Source organism: Merops nubicus, unplaced genomic scaffold (genome assembly GCF_000691845.1).
Source record: "Merops nubicus isolate BGI_N331 unplaced genomic scaffold, ASM69184v1 scaffold3186, whole genome shotgun sequence".
Lineage (NCBI taxonomy): Eukaryota > Metazoa > Chordata > Aves > Coraciiformes > Meropidae > Merops > Merops nubicus.
Window position 1 is genome coordinate 59,622 of NW_008614163.1, and position 21,231 is coordinate 80,852.

General features: G+C 39.7%; 1 protein-coding gene across 1 annotated transcript in view; it reads right to left on the minus strand.

The window, feature by feature from the left end:
* MTR (5-methyltetrahydrofolate-homocysteine methyltransferase) overlaps window positions 1–19,943 on the minus strand; it is a 46,058-nt gene extending 26,115 nt beyond the window's left edge. The window contains exons 1-17 of the mRNA XM_008942110.1: window positions 19,746–19,943; window positions 17,240–17,329; window positions 16,343–16,412; window positions 15,505–15,597; window positions 15,306–15,412; window positions 13,934–13,993; window positions 11,732–11,826; window positions 8,265–8,365; window positions 7,879–7,940; window positions 6,973–7,040; window positions 5,857–5,933; window positions 4,640–4,752; window positions 3,110–3,250; window positions 2,262–2,447; window positions 1,489–1,668; window positions 412–528; window positions 174–314 (exon numbers count right to left, since the gene is read on the minus strand). Of these exons, the coding sequence (XP_008940358.1) occupies window positions 174–314; window positions 412–528; window positions 1,489–1,668; window positions 2,262–2,447; window positions 3,110–3,250; window positions 4,640–4,752; window positions 5,857–5,933; window positions 6,973–7,040; window positions 7,879–7,940; window positions 8,265–8,365; window positions 11,732–11,826; window positions 13,934–13,993; window positions 15,306–15,412; window positions 15,505–15,597; window positions 16,343–16,412; window positions 17,240–17,329; window positions 19,746–19,943 (1,899 nt within the window). The remainder of the gene's footprint in view (window positions 1–173; window positions 315–411; window positions 529–1,488; window positions 1,669–2,261; window positions 2,448–3,109; window positions 3,251–4,639; window positions 4,753–5,856; window positions 5,934–6,972; window positions 7,041–7,878; window positions 7,941–8,264; window positions 8,366–11,731; window positions 11,827–13,933; window positions 13,994–15,305; window positions 15,413–15,504; window positions 15,598–16,342; window positions 16,413–17,239; window positions 17,330–19,745) is intronic.
* Between the last annotated feature and the right edge of the window lie 1,288 nt (window positions 19,944–21,231).

The following is a 21,231-nucleotide window of genomic DNA, read 5'->3' on the forward strand; positions in this document are numbered from 1 at the left end:
GCAGAGTTCACACTTTATTCTATAGTAACTGAACCACTTGCACTATCATTACTAACTTCTAATACCTATTGTTAGATTGACATGCAGTTTATAGGCTGTTCTAGCTAACATCAGCAGGGAGCTGTTAAAGACCATGTGCTAACTACGATTCTAAGCTTAAACTTGGAAGTTACCTGAGCATAAAGTAAAAGTTTCTCTGTTGCATCAGGATCTTTGTTCCAGATGAGATTCTCACACAGCTGTAGCAGTTCCTTGTGGATATCATCATACACTGGCAGGTTCCCAGCATTCACAATTCCCATGTCCATGCCATACTGAAAAAAAGGTACAGAATTCCCCAGCCAGGGCTGTCACGCGTACCACTGCATATCTGCCAAGTGCAAACATATGGAGGCCAAAAGCATGTCGTACCTTAATTGCGTGGTAAAGGAACACCCCATGCATTGCTTCTCGAATGGCATCCATTCCTCGAAAGGAGAAAGACAGATTGGAAAGACCTCCACTGATCCTGGCTCCTGGTAGTGTTTCCTATAGGAATCACACACGGATTTACAGAAAGCTGCTTTCCAAAAAGGAAACCTAAGCCAAGCATCCAGTCCATAACACAGTTGGCTCCTGAGCTATGGTGAATTGGCTCTGCACCCTTTCTCTCTTGTTCTTCTGTTCCAGATGCTTCTAGTCACTCAAATTCATAAAAAGCAATTCAAATCTCTATTGAAAAAGATACAAGGAAAAATCCAGCCTAATTATCTGTAAGCAACTATCATGGTTTCCGGTCATAGATGCTGTTCTAAACGTATCAGCCCTCCCACAGCAGCCCTCCAGATATTCCCCATGCAGACCTAGTTATGGCTCTTCCATCCTCAGCTCCTCTGGAACAGGAGCTTGTGTACCTCAGGAGCAGACTGTAACTGAGCAGCTAACCTGAAAGGTGCCACCTCCCTTCCAGAAGCCCTGCAGTGACAACAGCCCAGACTGCTACTGACAAAGTTTCTCCCCACCAATCAAGTTGCCTTGTGAAAAAAGAAAACAGTGCCGCTTCCTTGGCTGTATTCAGATTATGATGCTCCTCACACATTTTGGCTGAACAGAAAGTCAGGTTACTGCATAAATCCCTTCCACAGAAATCGAAATTTCATTAATTTTAACAGGCAGCTTTCCTGTACCTTCAAAGAGGTCCTTTTAGCTAGAACAAGAATGTGACTGTTGCCTCAATTAATATAGTATATTTACAGTAGAGATAATGGATTGAAATTTATTTATAGAACTATTTGAAGTTCCTCTATTGGAAATATAGCATTACTGGGGACTGGCTGCACTTCAGAGGAATAGTCTCCCTTGCTAATTTAAAACATGTACCATCTTGCAGCAGTGTTTTCTTGCTGCTGTTGTTTGGGGAAGGGCTGGGGAGTGTTCCATTTCGTGGTGTTTTGGGCTTTTAGGTAATCTCGGCAAAATACTTCAAGTTAAAATAAGCTTACAACTCACTTTTATGGTTTTAGTAGCACTGATAAAATTCATGGCATACAGGTTATGTTCTTCCATTCCAGTTCCTATGGTCAAAATATTGGGGTCAAATATTATATCATTTGGATTGAAGCGCACTTTTTCCACAAGGAGGTGATAAGCTCTGGAACAGATTGCAATCTTGGTTTCTGTTTCTGTTGCCTAGTGAAGAAAAAGAATACTAACATGAAACTTACAGAGAACAGAAAAAATAAACTCCCCAGGAATCACTTATGGCTCTATTGACTCAAGACTGAGAATTTGACCATCACAAATACTAGAAAAGGATTCTATGTAAGCATTTGGTATTAAAAATATCACCACATCTGTACCTGGAGTTTTGACTCAAGTCATTACAACTTTGTTCCTCAACATTCCACCATCCCATGCAAAGTCTAATACATAGTTTTTGACATGACTAAATTACGTCACAAAGATTCCAATTCTTATGCAAAACTCAGTTTCTGAACTAAAACCAACAATTTTCTGTGAAGGAAGGAAGAGTTCAGCATAGCTGAATAGCAACAAAAGACATGCTCTTGTGCTAGCAGAGTGACACTTGGAGCAGTGCTTGGATTGCTCAAACGTGAGCAGTGTAAGAAATGCTTACGCATCAGGCTCTACACTGTTGCCAAGACTATACAGACCTCTTTGAATCACCTGCACCAATGAAACAGAACAACTTTGTCTCACACAAGACTAAGAAAGCCTTGCACAGCAGAAGAAAAATACCTCCCCTTCAAAGTGATACTCACCTGCCCCACTTCATCAAAAGCCATGACAACCACAGCTGCTCCATACAACTTAATTTTTCTTGCTTTCTCCAAAAAGTCTTCCTCACCTTCCTTCAAACTGATGCTGTTGACAATGCACTTCCCTTGGCAACATTTCAAACCTGCTTCAATCACTGAAAAATTTGAGGAATCGATGCACAATGGCACCTGTAAAAAACAAAGAAGTAAGCCAGGGAAATACATACCAGTTTTGAATTAGAGTTCCACTGACTGTTTGCCCATTTAAACATCAAAATGAAGAAACATTAATCAGCATTTAACAATAAAAAGTTTCCAGATGGCATTTGTAGGTTCACTTTGCTTTAAAGACAAAACTCAGAGGAAATTTAACTGAAGAGCTTCTGTGTTAACTCCATCATGTATCATATAGAGATCTTCACTTCTCCCTGTTTTGTCTGGTGTTTCTGTATTAGATACTCATTTTTAGAGAATACACATTCCGTAACTATCTTTCAAAACCACCCTACATCCATAGCAATTTTAAGTTTCATGGAAAGCAATAATGTTACACACTGCCAATATATAGACTATGGCTCCTAAGTGCTGCAAAAGGAACCTGCATTCAGCTCTTCTGACAAGTGAAAAGGACTGGCACACATTTAGCTGAAACCAAATACAGAATTTTAAAACCTCTGTTTCCTCCAAAGGCCTTCCCTATCACAGTACCTCTTCCTCTTGGGGGACACCTACATCTGCTTATTAAGGAGCTAAACTGGTTACTAAATAAATCAATATCAAAATTTTCGGAAAGGAAATTTCCAACCCAATAAAATGCTCTTTATTGTGCTTTGGAGTGAGTAAACTACAACCTTTGCAATATCAGGTTCAGAAGAAATCAAGTTACAAAATCTGGTCATTGCAGCAGGGCCATCCAGCATCCCATCATCCATATTGATGTCAAGAACCTGGGCCCCCATCTCAACTTGCAATTTGGCTACACTCAGGGCTTCCTAAAGAAGAAAGTCAAAACCCAAAACAACAGTCAGTAGAAAACAAAAGCCTAGTCATTCTCAGGACAACATTTCACTTCAAAATATGCATGCAAACAAAAAATAAAAAACTTGTAAGACATCCCACAAGAAAATAAGGAAATGGTCTGTGATGTACAACAAGGTACAAAAGTTGTCAGCATGGCACAACTGATAATTAATTTGTTCACAAGAACATGACACCAGAGACCTGATGTGCTGGTAGTGTCAATAATTTTAGACAGTTGGAAATATGCTTAATTGAACAATTTAGGATTTGCACGGTAACAAGGACATCTGACTGCAGATTACAGGAAAAGTCTTAGTGATGGTATGACATAAGGGTCTTGCATCACAAGCTCTGCTGTTTTATAACATGGAGTACTTTATTTTTGGAAGTTGTTTGACATCTTTGTTTGCAGCTGCAGAATAATCACCAAGTGTTCAGAAGGAAATACTGAAGCTTTCCCTCCAGCCCACATAATTATCTGAACATCCATGCTTGTTTGCTGTCTCTTTTGTCACTCTGGAGACTGAGGTTTTTGGTTGCTCACAGTCCCTAACAACCTGTGTCTAAAGCTCTTTTTAATTCGTCTAACCAGCCTCATGACCTCTAAGAGCTTAAGAGTCAGATTCTCTTAAAAAACGAACTAAGGCTTTAATTTTGATTGCATCAATTAGAACAGCAGAGCGTACTCTGGAGAGAGTCTCAGCTCTCAAGAAATGTCACTTTCCTATTTGATTGAATATTACAGTAGCAATTTACACAACTAAAGAATGAGCCCTCCAGCTTCTTATTTCTGCCCTGCAGATGTTTCAAGAAAGCAACTACCTTCTAAGCCCCTGTTTCGGTAGCAATTCTCATGTAGCATGCTGGTGTCAGTTGTCTGTACACAAAGATTAGATGCAACCATAATGTTAACCAGGATTGGAGAAGGGAGGGGAAAAAAGTGAGAGCTGCACAGTACCACAATTTATCCCAAATCAGACATACCCCACATATTGGAAGGAGGGATTACACCCAGTTTCCTTCCTCCCTGCATGTAAATCCATTCCTAAATACAGCACAGACCAGGATGTTTTCTAAACCATCATCAGCTGTGTAACTCAATTCAAAATGGAAAACCATTTTTCCTGTAACACTTGTCAAAAAAAAAAAAGTGCCCTTGTAAGATTCTTCTCACAAATTTACTGAAGCTGGTAAGCACAGAAACAAAAGATGGTGAGAAAGTAAGTTTTCCTTGTTTTCTTAGTCTTGTAACTGGTGGGGAATAAGGTTTTGTGCCAGCCAAACAAACAACTCATAATGCAGTGCAATGGAACAATGACAAATCAGAGCATCAGCTATAAAGATTATTGTTAAATGTATACTTCATAGTTGCCTGCCATGATGAGTTTCGCAAACTTCCTTGATCCTGCCACATTGCAGCGTTCGCCAATGTTAACAAAGTTGGTGTATGGCCCAATCCTGAATGGCTCCAGACCTTAAAGAGATATATTTCAACATATTTGTAAAAAAATAAACTTAGAAGAAAGACAAAATCCCTTTTCTAAACTGTGAAAGAGGTGTCTCTAAGAATAGTGATTTATCAGCACATTAGGATGTGCACAAATCTAGTAACTAGCAAGGAAATGCAATTCTACTGTTCCTCAACGACAGTCAATAATTTACATGACCCACTAAAAATAACAGCCAAATTGTCCACTATAAAATTACATGAAGCTACAGTTCTTTAGGCATCTGTGTGTATGCACATACACACCTTTTCTCAACTTGCAACTGTGCTAACTCACTCATGACTCTACCACCACCAGAGAAGAAGCCCACTGAACTGAGCGACAAACAAGGACAACACTTAACCACATACTCAAGTTCAGGGAAACAAGCTAAGTGAGACCCTTGGGGAGCAGGTAACTCAGAGGCAAACAAATGTTACAGCAGAACAGAATAAGCTAATGTATCAAACCACAGGCCACTCATGACTTAAATTTAACTTATGCTGAAGTGATTTGACTTTGAGACTAAAAAACCAGACCAAAACAAAGGTACTGGTTTACTTGGATACATGTCCCAAAGGCTTAAAACAAAGTCTGTCTGAGGAACATACAGATCTAGATTTTGCTAAAACAAAAGACATTGTAGACCTGGATGTATTGCTGGAACACTGTCCTAGCATGACTGTATTGACCTCTGAGGCAACACTAAGCAGCTCTCTCACAGCAGGTGAATTAGGATCCCATCCCAGCTCTGCCATCAACTGCAGTTCGATGACCTGATATGTCTGTGCTTGACCGTCTCCCTGTTGCAATGTGAGGATAGAGGTACTTGCTCACCATTAAAAAGTGTCTGAGACTTGCAGAGTAAAATATGCTGGCTTGGCTATATTCTACGAGATTGTAATAAAATGTTCCATTAATCCTTTGGCCAAAGCAGTAAGATTTAGATCTGGTTACACATCCATAAGCTTGCTGGATTCAGGTAGAACCAGAAACCTATAGTGTTGTTCTAAACCACAGAAACCAGCAAATAAATTTATAAAGGAAGGTTATATGCATTATAAAGCTCAAACTGTCACACTCCATTTTACCTGACAGCAGCATGTATCCTTGAGAGGGAGAAGGTGGAACGCGAGGTTTACAGAATTTCACAGCTTCGGCAATTTTCCTGAGTTACAGAAAGAGGAAAGTAGAGATAACGTTTTCGATTAAACCACGCCAGACAAGACTCAGTACACAACAGGCATATACCTGTGTCTTCAATCCAGCCCTGTAGCAGACAAGACCAATTAGACAGTTTCACTTTGCGTGGCCAAAGCAAAAACATACTCCCAGAAGATCCTCACAGCTATCTGCAGGCAACGTACAAAGCTGAAGACTTATCAAATGCAGAAGGCGAGATGCTATGCCAATGGGATGCCTGATGGGTATCACAAACAGTCCTCAACCACACTGACTCTTACTGTGCTCAGGATTTGCTGAGCTGAGCAATTGCTAATGACTGCAGCCAAAAAAAACAAGGGACACACATTGTTCTGTGCTGAGACAGGTTTCTCGGATGCCAGAATGACTCACGGTGTTCATGTTCACTTTCTCTTGACTCCAGTCAGGAGCGACCCATGGTGTCCTCTACATGACCACATACCACTTCTTCCCAGTTTGTGTCAGGTAAAAATGAATCATAAGGGCCCCTTCTCTTTGAAGCCCTGGTGGAAAAGGGAGGTTTTTCCCACTGACCTGCTTCCAGTGAGAAAGATATGAAATGCTCCTTCTGACTGGCCAGGACTAGCACCAGCAATACAGCATTCCCAGATCTCCTGTTCAGATATTTCCCCTCAACACCCACACATCTTCCTTCCTTCTACCATCAAAGCAAGTCTTAAGATTCACCTTGTGGCTAGGAGTGCCAGAAAGAGAAAGAACATACAGCATAAAGGAGCGAAATGGGAAGTCTATTCTATCCAACAGTAAAGAAGGAAGAATAATTCCAGAACAATTTCAGATGACAAAAATCAAGGGTATAATCCTTGTTTGAGCCATGTCTCAATCTTCATGATATGCACAGCTATTCTACTCCATATATTGCTACTGGCATTCAAGTGATCCATCTTTCCAGAAAACTCGAAGACAAGTCATGGAATATTGCTCCACAGAAGCAGCACTTGATTTACTTCCCAGTGTACCTAAAGTTGTAGCTCATGAGGTACCTGATATGTGCTGGTGTAGTACCACAGCATCCTCCAACTATGTTGACCAAGCCATCCAAAGCAAAGTTCTGTAAAAGGGAAGGAAAGAGAATTTTGGTTTAAGTTAATAAAGGTATCTTTTTTTATATACATTTTTATATAAATATATACTTTAATATTTATATTTTTTCTCCTCCATATATTAAGCAGTTCAGGGGGGTCACAAGAAAAAAAATTAAATTAAGAAAGAATCAGTACTATTTCTTCTTTTTAGGATTGTCTTTGAGATGTGGATTCCCACGGCTCATCAGCAATTTTAAATTTCCTAATTTTAGGAAACTACATTTGAAACTGGCCTATTTAATACTGAAGCCCCAGATGAACACTTGGGTATCAAAGACTAGTCATATTGTATTATAAAAAAGAACTAACACGCAGCAGTAACTGCATCCTTGCTGAGACTCTGCAGCTCCATCCATGTAGTTCTGACTTGCACAGATCAAGTGGCATGTAGAAGGACACCCTGTACCGGAACATCCCCACCATCAGTGGCTCCTGTACACACAACTCTCTGAAATTCCTGCTAAGTTCATAAAAACCACTCATCTTTTTGAACAATTTCCAAATGTAAATTAAGAACATAGGAGTGCAAATGAGTAACATCCATAGATCAAGCTGCAGGAAAACTACTCAGTGTAGGACATGAAAGTAATTAAGGTTTTCAGAGTCTCCTACATAGTTTTTTGTAACCTGACATCTCAAATCAGTATCATTCAGCAAATTGTCTATAAACAGTCCCAGTAACATACAAAGCCATTTGAGGAAAAAAAATTTTTAAAAACCCAACATAATACTAACAAATTCAAGCAAAGAATTCTTGTCTAGTAGCATGCCAGATATTATATACTCTAGAGAAATATTTCATACCTTTATATGCTTGGCAGTCACTTCTGGAGTTTCATCATAACCACCAAAAGTATTGGGAAGACCTTGAAACGTAATTTTTCTAGTATTACCATTTGTTTAAGGTCCACAAGAACAAAACTGAAGACATTTAAAGCAGCTACACTAAAATGCCTCATCACCCTTGCAGTCATTACTCAATAGATGATTACTATGCAAGAGAGCATTCTGGGTTCACTGTCACACAAGTAACAAGTTACTTTTACCATTTAAAAATACTCTTAATCTCTTTTTAATAGCACAAACAATCACCTTTTCAAGCTAATGCAACTCTACTACTGCTAATGAGATGGAATGGTTTAGTTACACCTCACATGCCTGTAAGCACAGGGACATGTGTAGCAACACACCTGCATTGGGGTAACAGATGATGTAGGCTGTTGTACAGCTTCCAATTGCCTCAATGAAGGGTCGCATTTCAACTGCCCCTAAAGCACAATTTAAGCCAATACTGGAAAATAAATGTTCAAACATTATTTTGAAGTAAAAACGCCTTTTACACACAAAACAAACAAATGTTAGTCCTGGCAACTGCTAACTCTCGCACTCATCTATAACAAAACAAACCTGATCTCCAATTTCTTTACTCATCATCATCACCACAGCAAGACTGTGAAAAGGAGAACCTTCGGGTGGAAGAAAAGAGCAGGAGGGTTGGGGGCTGGACTGAATTGAACTGGGGACGGTAAATCAAGATTTCATTTCAAAATCCAGAAGGGAAGTGGCAGCATTTTGACAGCAACACAACAGCTCTGTATTTTCTAGGTAAGAGAGAGAACAAATGGAATGAGAATGACAGAGTGGAAAGGAGCCTTGTGCTACAGGAAGAAGTAGGGAAAAGGTTGAAAAAGCAAGATCTGCTTAAAAGCCACTAGCTTGCCATTGTCTTTTAAAACGACAAATTATATCAACCTTGGAAGAAATCAAGTGCTTCCCCCAAGATGCCTCATGGCAGCACTAACCTTGGGCAACAAAACCTTTCTTCCAATAGATTAGGGGTGGCTGTGTGGGAAAGGTGGTACTATATGTTTGTTTTGTCAAACAGTAAGCTTCACCTTCACAGCCCTTTTTGTAATCCACCTTATATGGGCCATTCTATTTTAACAGAAAAACCTTAAAAGAACCCTTTTATTCTCATTTCCCTATTCAGTGTCTACATACATTTAAATCCTTCATACAGATCCCCTGGATACAAAGAGCATGCACAGGGAATAAACAATTAATTACAGCAAGGAGGTTCTTCAACTCATTTCGGAATCAAGGCTCATCCTTCAGGATTTTCAAAGCAAAGCAAGGTAAAATCAACAAGATTGTCTATATCACATGCAGATGAATGCAATGTATTTCCTACTGCTAAGTCATTCAATCTACAAGCTTCCAGAGCTCACACTCCCTGAGGCCTCTTTTCAACCTCCCTCCTGTATTAGGCAGCTTCATCGCTCCCTTCCCCATTTAATGTTCATCTGCCTATAGTTCCAAGTACAAACTGACCTGTCACTCTTTTTACCTCACCCTAACAGAGAGATACTGTAAAAGCAGCCAGTAAACAAGTGCTTCATGATGTTCACTTGACTTACTGGGTACTGGCTGCTCAGCCTGTCTGAATTATTTTACTCACCACAAGGGTTGCTCGTATCATGAAGTGTAGGGATAGGACAAGGTGTAACAGTTTCAGACTGAAAGAGGGTAGATTCAGCTTAGATATTACGAAGAAATTCTTTACTGTGAGGGAGATGAGACATTGGAATAGGTTGCCCAGAGAGGCTGTGGATGCCCCTCCCTGGAACTGTTTCAGGCCAGGCTGGATGGGGCTTTGAGCTACTTGATCTAGTAGAAGACTTACATGCCCATGGCTGGTGGGTTGGAACTAGATGAACTTTGAAGTCCTTTCCAAACCAAACCATTCTATGATTCTATGAAATATATCTATGAGCACAACATCATCCTAGCATTTCCCATTTCAAAACTGACAAGTCAAACTAAGCACAGACAGGCACATTCATTCAGAAACAAAAGTAGCTTCTGTACCCAGATTGTTGGTATGCTATCACTGCTACCCTAGTGTAGTAACTGTCACATCCTCATCTTAAACATCACCTCCCTTCCCTTGCTCATTTCCTCACAGCAGTCACACATCAACTCCTGTGAAAGCCAAGGCTGCAAAGTGCCATTGGGACCACCACAAACGCCACATTAGGGCCCTAAATTCAGCATGTGTCTTCTTAATGCTACCACGGTTGAAACAATCACAGGATCCAAAATAACGTGAATGGAACTCATGCCACATCTTAGCACCTTTCACAGTGAAGAGCTTGCCATGCATCTTTCAGTATATACTGAACATAGTTAATGAGTTTCTCAGCTACTACTCGTATCAACCAGACAAAGCACACACTTTTTAAGGGAGGACTCCAAAGAAAACTGTCTTTAGGGCAACACATCACCTTAGGTAAGACATAAAAAACCCAAATGGAAACATAGGAACAAGTATAACATGATCCCTAGGATGCTATTACAATCAGCTTTTTCACAACCCTGAAGCCACTCTGTACCAATTTGGCAACAGAAACATTAAATGCAAGCTGCTCCCACAACTAAGACCCTTCTGCCACAGTGCTGTGTAGCAGCCTTCACACAAATGAGAAACAGGCCCTAAGCATTCAGAACCATAAGATAGCTTCTATAAAATGTGGTTTAATAAATTCTTGGTTTCTGCTCCAGTGCCCTTCTCTCTTCTTCAGAGGCAAGAGAGTTATGAGCAAGATTATCTGAGACAGACTCATGCCAAATATGGATCACCAGGCTGTGATGCTGAGAGAAGGAGTCAACTACCACCCTGTTCCAAGAGGCTCCATATGTCACTTCTGGAGCACCGTCTGGTCTGGGAAAGTGGAGCCTCAAGGGCAGTCAGGAAAGCTGTGAATGCAGTCTTCCGCTTTTGTATCACTGAGATGACAGATTGCGTCGTTTAGCTGGAATTTTGTTTTAAAAACAAGCAATGGCTTGTCACAATGTGCATGGCATCCAGTGGTAACAGTGAATTAAATGTTTCAAGTTTGAATATTCGGGGGGGGGGGGCAGGGAAATCTATTCCATTTTAAGTTTTTGTGTGGAAAAACCAACCAGAAAGAAAAAAATGGTAAAGAGGGAAGAGGAGATAAGGAGGTAGAACAAGGTATTCAAGTTAACATGCAAAATCTTGCACAATAAATAACCAAAATCTGCTATATTATGCACTTTCACAGCTCTTGATCTCATACTTATTTCAACTTTTCTCCCTGAACTGAAGAGAATGCAACTAAATGGAGGCACCAGAGCTTTCAGAACAACAATCCACATCCTTGGGAAAAAACACCCAGGGAATATATACATTCTTGTAAGAGTTCAGCAAAAAGAACACTGGAATCAAATCTTAGGATTTGCTCTTTCAAACCACCCTGAAATATTCTGAGCTGTCACTGCTTCCCTCTAAGAAACAGATGTCCCCTCTGCCCATACCAGGAATTAGTTCCCTGAACAATCTGAGACTGTAAGAGATGGAAAGCTACAGTTTCAGAATCATTTTTTTTAATGCTTTGACCATTTTGTGATGTCAGAGGCCATTGCAAACACAAAACCCCAGAACAGAGCAATGTTTTCAAAATTCAGCATTCTTTGGAAACAATTTCTGAGGGAATGAGAGCAGAACACCTTAGCAATACAGGTGATTAAAAATGATAATTACTATAACTTCCATTTAGCTGAAAGCAAGGGGTTAAAATAGAAAAAAAATGAAGATCTACAGATAACTTAATAAAAGACAGAGAAATTTTCTTACCAAAGTGGCTTACTGTGGGAAACACTAATGACAAACGCTTCTGCTGTCTGGCCTGAGAGGGTGCGCCCACTCTTATCCACAATGGTTCCAGAAACCTAAATATCAGTTGAACACAGAGGAAGTAGAATTAACAATAAACCCAAGACCTTAAATGGCTGAAATGCTAAAAAGTCAAGGCAGAGGGACCTGTACTCCATTTAAAGTGGAAAAATTAAACCCTTTCCTCCCTATAAACATTTAAATATTTAGCTAAGGAAAAGGCAAACTTTAAACCACTCCTTTTTCCCTCTCTCCCCCATCTCAGGGAGAGAAAAAGGAAAAAAGAAAACAAAAAAAAGATAAAGCTACCACGAAGCATTCAGCAGCAAGGTAGCATTAGTACCACGGTATCATTCTGATATTCTGTTTAAGTAGTTATCAGCTGTCACAGCTCCATCTCCTATCCTCCTCATCTTCTCTACCTCCCCTTTTATGTTATTTCAGGTCCCAGGACTGTTATTAAGTTGTTTGGTGGTGGTGGTTGAGTGAGAGAGGAGGGGCTGGCCTTAAAATAAGTTACTCCTTTTGCCACAATGGAACACCAGATGTTGCAGCTTCATAGTGGAGACAGAAGTCTCAACCTGTATAATCATATATCTCTTTAGTACTATACAGAGAGACATGCGCAGATAATAAATAATGTCTTGACTCCAACTAACAACTACTAAGCTACAAATTCCGGAAGCATCTGAATGAGCCAGAGAAGCCTTCCCAAATCAACATATCTTTTTTCCAGAAGATGGAATGCGTTTAGAAGACTCCATGCAAATGCAGATCCATTATTTATCCAAAACATGCTTTAATATTGATGCTACTTTCCTTCAAACTACTCGGTCAAGGGAGGTGATGAATGGAATCCTAGAGAGGCTGTGCTAGGGGTTGTACTTCTCAACATAACTGAATTGGAAAGGGAGCAGAGAATGAGACAACCAAGCTCACTGACGACGCTGTTCAGGACAACAAAGACAAAGTCAACTCCACATAATCAGAAAACTCTCAGTGCTAACTGACTCAGATGATGAAAAAGTGGAAACTCATTGCTGGTCAAGTGCAAAGTTGCAAATACAGGAAAAATTCTATATGATGATACCTCCAAACTAGTCTTTACTGCTCAATAAATTAATCTGAGTAACAAAAGAAAGTTTTATGAATGCAATTTCAATCTCATTAGCCATAAAGTAAAGAGTCAGGAACTGCAAAAAAAAGAAATGGACATGGCAAAGAACATCACTAGGCTGCACTTTGACTGATGTATGTTATTCTAATTGTCCACTGACTCAAGGAAGTGGAAAACAAAAAGGCGACAGCAATAATGAATGACAGAGAGCAGCTAAACAGAAAAGACTCTTCAGGATGAAAAAAGGTGACAAAAGAAAGATCTCACAGAGGACTACAAATGCCATGGCTATTCAGCAAAGGGAAAATGGAACAGCTGCTCATTGTCACTTTTGAGAGACACATGGCAAGACACAAAATAGTTATTGGGTGGAATGTCCAAAAGTAAACTTTCAAACCAACGCATTCATAAGCTGCAAAAGCTACCAACAAGATTATTTTGTGGATACCCGAGTCCCACGCAGGTTTGAACATAGGTTCAAGGAAGGAGTAAACACATTCATCAAATACAAATTGCAGATCAGAAAGCCTGGACTGAAAACTGCAGAAAACTCAAAGAATACATTAGAACTTGAAAAAGAAGTGCTTCTTTTCTATATTCGTTTCATGACTGCCTGCTGTTAGAAAGAGACATGTCAGAAAGAATATGGAGTTAGACAGACCTTTTCTGACTGCAAATGGCCACAAAATTCTACTTGAAAATACGGTAGAATTTGCTTAATTTCATCCTTGAAGCACTAGTTCTCACTACCCTTAAGATAGCAAGCCCAAGCAAAAAAATCACCATCAAACTTTTTCTGTGGAAATACACAGAATGAACACCCATTGGAATGAAGATTTCAGACTTATAAGCTAGACAGAGCTACCCAACCTGATTTCACATAAAGCTCTTTGCAGAAAAGTTTGTCCTTTCACTATCATGTGAAAAAAGCACGTTTTCAAGATACTTATTTCCTTTATTTCAGAATACTTTAAACCAACTGCCATCTCAGCTACTTAACAACTCAAACTTAAGTATATGTAAAATATTAAACAATGTATACTTACAAATATGGGTCGAGGAGCATACTCTTCCTCAAACAAAGTCTGGAGTGCAAAAAGAGCTGCCTATAAAAAAAATAAGTTGCAAAGTATAAGTGGCTGTTTTGTGAGTTCTTAATTTGGTTGGTTTTTGGTTTGGGGGGCTTTTCTTGGGGTGGAATATGGGTGGGTGTTGCTATTTTTTATTATTTTTTTACTGTTTATGCAACTTGCTACCTCATATGGCCTGAAAGAACTTGGTACACTCAAGAGGTTTTACCCTTAACCCTAACATCTTCCAGACATTCCAAAACACATTTTGGTGACAAGTGCAAAGGAAGTACCATGAGGTAACCGAATACGACTAAGACTACTCTGAAACTCTATTCACACTGGCATGTGTGTCTCCCTCATGTCCACAGCACAAGCCCCACCCCAGACAGTTCTATGTACTATTCTCAGTACACATTCACTGGCCTTAAGTCTGTTCAGACATGCAGTTTGCAAAGAATTCTGACCACCACAAATTTTAATTTCCAAGGGGTCACTGCAGTGACCCCTTGGAAGCTCATGAAAATTTCCCGCACCCTTACGGTAAGAAAGTTGCACATGAATGTGAGCTCAGCACTGTGTTAACCCTGTGGGATGCTGGCAAAACCTCCACTATAATTGGTGAAATCTGAAAAGGGCAAGTTATGCCACTGCACACATGCATCAGCCAGGGACAGAAGCCTAAAGAAATGCTGTGTGCAAACCCAGCCAGACTTTTCTCTGTAAAACCACAAGAGAGTTTTAAGTGCCCTAACAACTCTACCACTTGAACTGTGCAATTATTAGATAAAGAAACAAGTGTCAAAATCACAGAAACCGTAACATATTTCAACATTTTATTCCTTTTATTTTACCTTTCTAATCCTCTACTCCCAATTGTTCTTTTTTAAAGCGGATGGCAGAGTGTAAGAGATGCTCAAAACCCCACATTTTAACAGGACTGTCTCACAAACCCTCCCACACCTGCAATCAGATACACTGCACATACCCTTTTCAGTATGCCTCACAAGCATCCTTTGGACAGACAAGCTTATGCTGAAAAATACAAACATCAGATGCACTTGGAGATGTTTTGCAATACAGCAGAGCTTCTGGGAATAAGAGGACAGCTGGCACAGGCAGCCAGAAAGATACTGATGGCACATATTAAAAGGCAAAGGAAAACCTTTGGAAAAGACCGATTAGAAACCATGTCCTTACATTCTACCTGTTCACTATCAACTGAAGATTTTTTTCCTGTATTTAGTAAGCAGTAGCTGATAGCTCTTACAAGTACTGTGTTGAATTTCCTTAGGTTGTACACCAAATTTTCTATTACCAGTATATTTTTTTTTGCCAGGAGTCTCACCTTGGCATTGGCTGTATCAAATATTGTTTCCACTAACAAGATATCAACTCCTCCATCCAAAAGTCCTTTGGCTTGTTCCTTATAGGCTTCAACCAGTTCATCAAAAGCTGTAAAACAGGAATGATGTCTGTTTCATCTGGAGGTATCTCTTTCAAGACCATCACCTACATTAAATAACTTGATGGTTACCAATACTTACTTATGTTCCTGTAATCCGGTCTCTCCACAGATGGTGACACAGAGAGTGTTCTGTTTGTTGGACCCATGGCTCCAGCAACATATCTCCTAATTCCTGAACCAAGAACCAAGACACAGGAGAAGGAAAAAAACAAAAACAGACAAATCCACAAAACAATTTACCTCTGGTTTTACAATAACAGCTATATCCATGTAAAAAGCCTTCAAGGACACCAAGACATACAAGACATTCAGGGATGAAGAACTATAAAGAACAGGAGACTCCTGTCCCAAATGAAGAGTTTGTTCAGCGCAAGATTACCCAGAGCAGCTGACATTTTGTTTTAATCCTATCCAACAAGGTGTTCAGTGCAGACACTGAACGTAAAGCCCAGAAGGTACAAGACTGCACATTTACAGATGATAGTCACACGCTAAGCACATTCCAGTAGTTGCTGAGTAACGTCAAACCATGAGACTTAAACTAGGAGTTACTGGTATTCCACATTTACCTACAGACAGTTATCCTAATTCTTTGGTACAAAGGCTTGTGTCGTACAAATATAAGTGACTTTAAACAGTCCCTGATGAATATTTTTTTCTCTAAAACACAGCAGAAAGATGTGTATCACTCTCAGTCTAAAATGGGCAGGCACAGGACAGTCACCCTGCAAACATGCTGAAATTAGTGTGATATGAATAGAGATGTGAAATTGCTACTGTACCTAAACTGGCTGTCTGTAAGTTATGTCCCTGTGATGTAAACCATCAGGCTATCCCCTGGTTAGCAACGTTTCAATGATTGGAGCAAGACAGTCAAAACCACAAATGAGCAAGAAATTAAAACAAATACTGCTTACCTGTCTGAGCAGTTACATCATCTGCTGCTTTTCTGGCCACCTGTGCAGAGACTCTGTTTAACCGATATGCCTGGAACAATTACAGAAAATTACCGAGTAACCTTTAGTTCAGTACAGTATAACTCATCCTCAGAGGAACACAATACTCCCACTCAATAGCTCACACTACACTCTGAAGGCTCCCTAAGCCATCCAAATACGTGTAAGCACTCTTACAGAACTTCAAAAGGAAAGGTTCTATACATCTCAGCAACAGCGCTACATGGCAGGTCTCATCCCATGTATGCCCCAGTCTACAGCTGCTAATCACAAAATTTCATTCTGTAAGGTACTAATTAAACCCCGCTGAAGTCAACAGGAGCTGAAGAACAGCACTTTGAGGACAAAATTAACCTACCTTTAAATTCACTTTTTATTCAAGTAGCACATTTCCAAGTATTTTCTTACGCATTTCTCAGCTTCTCAAAGCAACACATACACAGAATAGCTATGACAAATGCAGGCCTGAAAGGATGTCTACATACACCAGCACAAACAGCACAGAAATAATATCCCAATAAAAAGTAGCTCCACTGTAGCATTTGGCAAGTTGAACGGACTGAAGCAAAACATTCTTGTTCACAGACATGAAACATTCTGCAAATGCTCAAAAAAAAACCTAGGACAAACTATTATTGTCTGTGACTTGGTCAACAGTAGGTGCACTATGACCATCACACACAGCAAGTGCAATTGTCCACAGCAGCAGAAATGAGCTACAACCCCATCCCATGGCTCAAGAGGCAGCAGGCGGTCAATAAACAGAGTATCAATGGACTCTGAGAGCAAGTTAATCCTGCCTGCTAAGACAAAAATCTTGATTAATATTTTAATGTGTAAATAGTTTAGCATTCTTACCAAATGCTCAAGGCCATAGTCAGCTTGTGCAACACGGGTGCTGCTGAAAGTGTTAGTTTCAATGATGTCAGCGCCCGACAGCAAGTATTCCTGCAAGACATGAATGAAAAAAACTCAAAAAAAACAAGAACAGAGATATGAAGTGAAAGCAACCTAACTACTTTGTCTCACTCAGTTGACAATCACAAATCATCTCCTCATTTAAAGTAAACTCTGAAGGCCTTACTCAAAGGCACAGGGCCAAAGTAACAGAACTGTCCCACAGAACCAATTTCCGGAGTTTTCACCTCAGCCACGCTTTCTATTACCAGATGACATTTCTAGAGTCACCTCCACCCTTGAGTCCAGCACCTGGAGCACATTCTGGATTTCTGCATGGGGACACAGTTGGATGCAATCCAATTGCCACCAGCAAGCGAGGGCTGCTGTGGGCAGGCTCAGAAAAGGCACCAGTTAAACAACAGCTGATTAGGAAATTTAAACGTTCTGAAGGGAGCTGTACAGCACAAGCACACACTGGACAGCACACAAGCTTAGGAGAATCATGTTTTGTGCAGATCACATTTAAAGTTTAACTAATGGCCCAGATTCACAAAACAATTAAGCCTTCTTTCCCCTTCGGGTTGTCCAATGCCCACTGAATTAAGCTGCGATCAATGCATATGGAAACATTTTTGCAGATTGTAGTCTGCCAACCTCAAGGAAATTAAGACATCTGAAGTGCTAGTAAGTAAAAAATACTGAAGTGGCCATTAACAGAAGACACTAAGGTTTTTCCACATGAAGCAGATGAGCTCAGTGGGATCAACAGGGCAAATAAAGACTTGATCCAAACAAGCAAAAAAGAATTATATTTGCTTTAAAATGTGCTTTGCTGCAAACTAACAGACTTCCTCTCAGTTCCTCCTGGGTACACATGGAAATACCTACAAACAGCTACATGAAAATGCACAAGTTCTTACAAGCACATTAACAACAAAGTAACAGAGTTTATGAAAATTATACAGACTAAAGAAAGCTGTCAAATCTCTACAGTTTTGTACTAGCTTTTGTTTAGTTCGGATCTGTCATTTTAGCAGAAGCCCTTCAACTTCACTGTCAACCACCACAGAAGCAAATAATATACTCAAAGCAGTAAGATGATTTTTGCCTTTGAAAATACATCACCTCTCTTACCACTGAATCTTACTTTGCCAGACAAGGTACAGCCAACATTTAAACCATACATAGAGTGAGATTACAGTTACTTTGTAGAAATATTTTCATGTATTATTTCAACTTCTGTCTAGTTCTCAGAAAAAATAACCATGCGTAGCTACAAAATATATGGTCATCGCCCATGGCTCAGAAAGCACGGGAAGCACCACAGACTTGTTCTTCTCTTACACTCGTCCTAAAGCACTTACAACTGGCCATAGAAGGGATGATAGCAGGCTACTCAGTTTGACTCAGTACATTCATTCTCAAGTCACATCACTATTGCTCTGCTAAAATTGCAAAATTCAACTGTTAAATCAGCTTACCTGATTTAAAGCACAAGCTATTATAAATTCCAAGGCTCACCACCACTACAGCTCAGTTGACAGTCTGACAGGGACTAAACTCCATCTACAAATATTTCCTTCTGAAATTTTTATAGATCAAAGACTGACTGTTTTCAAATCATCATTCTTCAAATCCAAGGAGCAACGGTTAGAATGTAAATATAAAAATACATATTACATACCAACTTTAACAAACATAAGCCAGTTACAATTCCAAAGAAATGCAGATCTTTTTAATAAATGACTGGAAAAATTCAGAAGTGAAGCTTCAACTGAGTATCAGCTAGTTGCAATGCTATTCAAACATCCCAGTTATTACAGTAACATGTACAAATACCTGCAACTCAAGAAATACAAGGCTTAGGAAGTTGGCCTTTAAAGTCTAATTGAAGATAGGAAAATGATTAAATCTGTTTGCAAACTCCTAATGATCAACCCTAGACCATGTTATTCCCTGGGCCACGCACAAATATTCTATGGGAAAAAAAAAGAACATGGAAGAACATCTATTCATCAGGAAGCCCATGTACTCATTACCCAGGGAGAGGCCTGCTCCAGGCTGCTACATTTAACAGGTCGTCAATACACAGTTATAGAAACACACATCTGAAATTCAGATACATCCTACCTAGATGCATTTCAAGTGCTGGCCTAGGAGGAGAAAAGGAAAGAAAAATCAAATAAATCAGAACTACAATTAATAGAAACACATCAGGGACATTAGTAAAAAAGGGATTTAAAAACAACACTGCCTGGATGACATCAGGAACCGAGACACAAATGCTGTGTTCACACAACCAGAACAGTCAAATCTGCTCATTCTTTTTTGCATGGTTACCTAGCTCTTTCTCCCCTATCCCCAAAAGATGCAGGAGAGACAGTAGCCTGTGGCATAGAAAAGGGGAGGGAAAAGGCTAAATTCTTTTTCCTTCTGTCAAGAGACAGAAATCAGAACCACCGACCTTGTGTATGTCACAGATTATATCAGGCTGAGTTATACTGAGAAGGTCATTATTGCCTTTCAAAGGCCTGGAATGATCTTTAAATTCACACCCTCGGAAATCCTCTTCTGACAGGGCACGTTGCTGGATCATGGTCCCCATGCCACCATCCAAAACCATTATCCGCTCCTGCAGGACTGATTCAATTTCATCTTCCATGCTTTTCTGGGGATCTGCTGTAAGAAAATAAATCCAATATTTAAGCAGCTTTGAAATTTCCCTTCTATACACTTGTGTGACTTGAGCTCTTCCCATTTAAGGAACTGAATAAAGTAATTAATCCTCTACTGCAACCACACAGCAACTGGCTTACTTCACCTACAGCTCCAGCTGCCTGAGGTCAGGTAACAGCTGCATCTAAACAGAATTAGACCAATTAGCATTGAGCCTTCACCTAAGTACAGTCACCTACACACAGTCAGCTCAAGAAAAAAAAGAGTATCAAAAGTTCTTAAGGGCATGCATCAAACTCTCTATATAAACCAATCGCCAACACTGAAAAGTGTCAATTTCCACCACAGCAACATTGGAAGGGCAAGACAGAGCTGCCTCTTGGTACCAGACACCGGGCTGTAAGCAGCACGCAAACACAAACCAGAAACTAGGAAAAGTCATATAAAACAAGCAAACAAAACCTACTTTAACTGCCTACACCATAATGGCACAGAAATAAACTGAGCAAGCAAAAGTCCCTTCTTCAACCGAATCCCAAATTCACTTCTGCATAGGATTATGGTAGTAAATGACTTTGCACTTCTCTTAACAAGCAAACACCAAGACACACCAACAGATAACAGCCAGGTTTTTCCTTCCTTTGCACAAATACAGCAATTTTGATTAAACACCCGTTTTGTATTTTGGTTACATACTATCGTCAAAACACTAGTAAAAATGAATGATCTCTGGAGCACAAAAACACCCTTACATCTCGTTACAACTTACAGTAGTACTTAATCACCGGCAACTGCAAACTCATTTGAATTTTTTCCTTCTGCATTCTTGCAAGACAACTTCTGTTTTGACATTAGGACCATTTAAAAAGAATATGCTGGAGAGAAAATGAGGCCAAGAGCAAAGTATTACAAGGTTACATCTATACCAACACTCTGGAAAAACAGCTCTCATCAGACATAGTCTGGGCAAGAAGAGAAGCCACACAAAATTTGCTCTATAACAAGCATGAAGCATTTGAAGGGAGATTAAAATAAAAAAAAAATTAAAAATAAAAATTAAAAAAAAAAAAAAAACAAACAAAAAAAAAACCAAAAAAAAAAAAAAACACAACACATGCAAGCCACCCTCTTTTCAAGTTGAAAGTTTCAACACCACACAGGCAAGCTCAGCGGGTTCTTACACAAGAGCTTAAACCTACTCACGTTAAACCATCAAATTATTCATGAAAATCAAATCAGCCCTTGAGCTAAAGGCTTTCAGAAGCAAGGCCCAA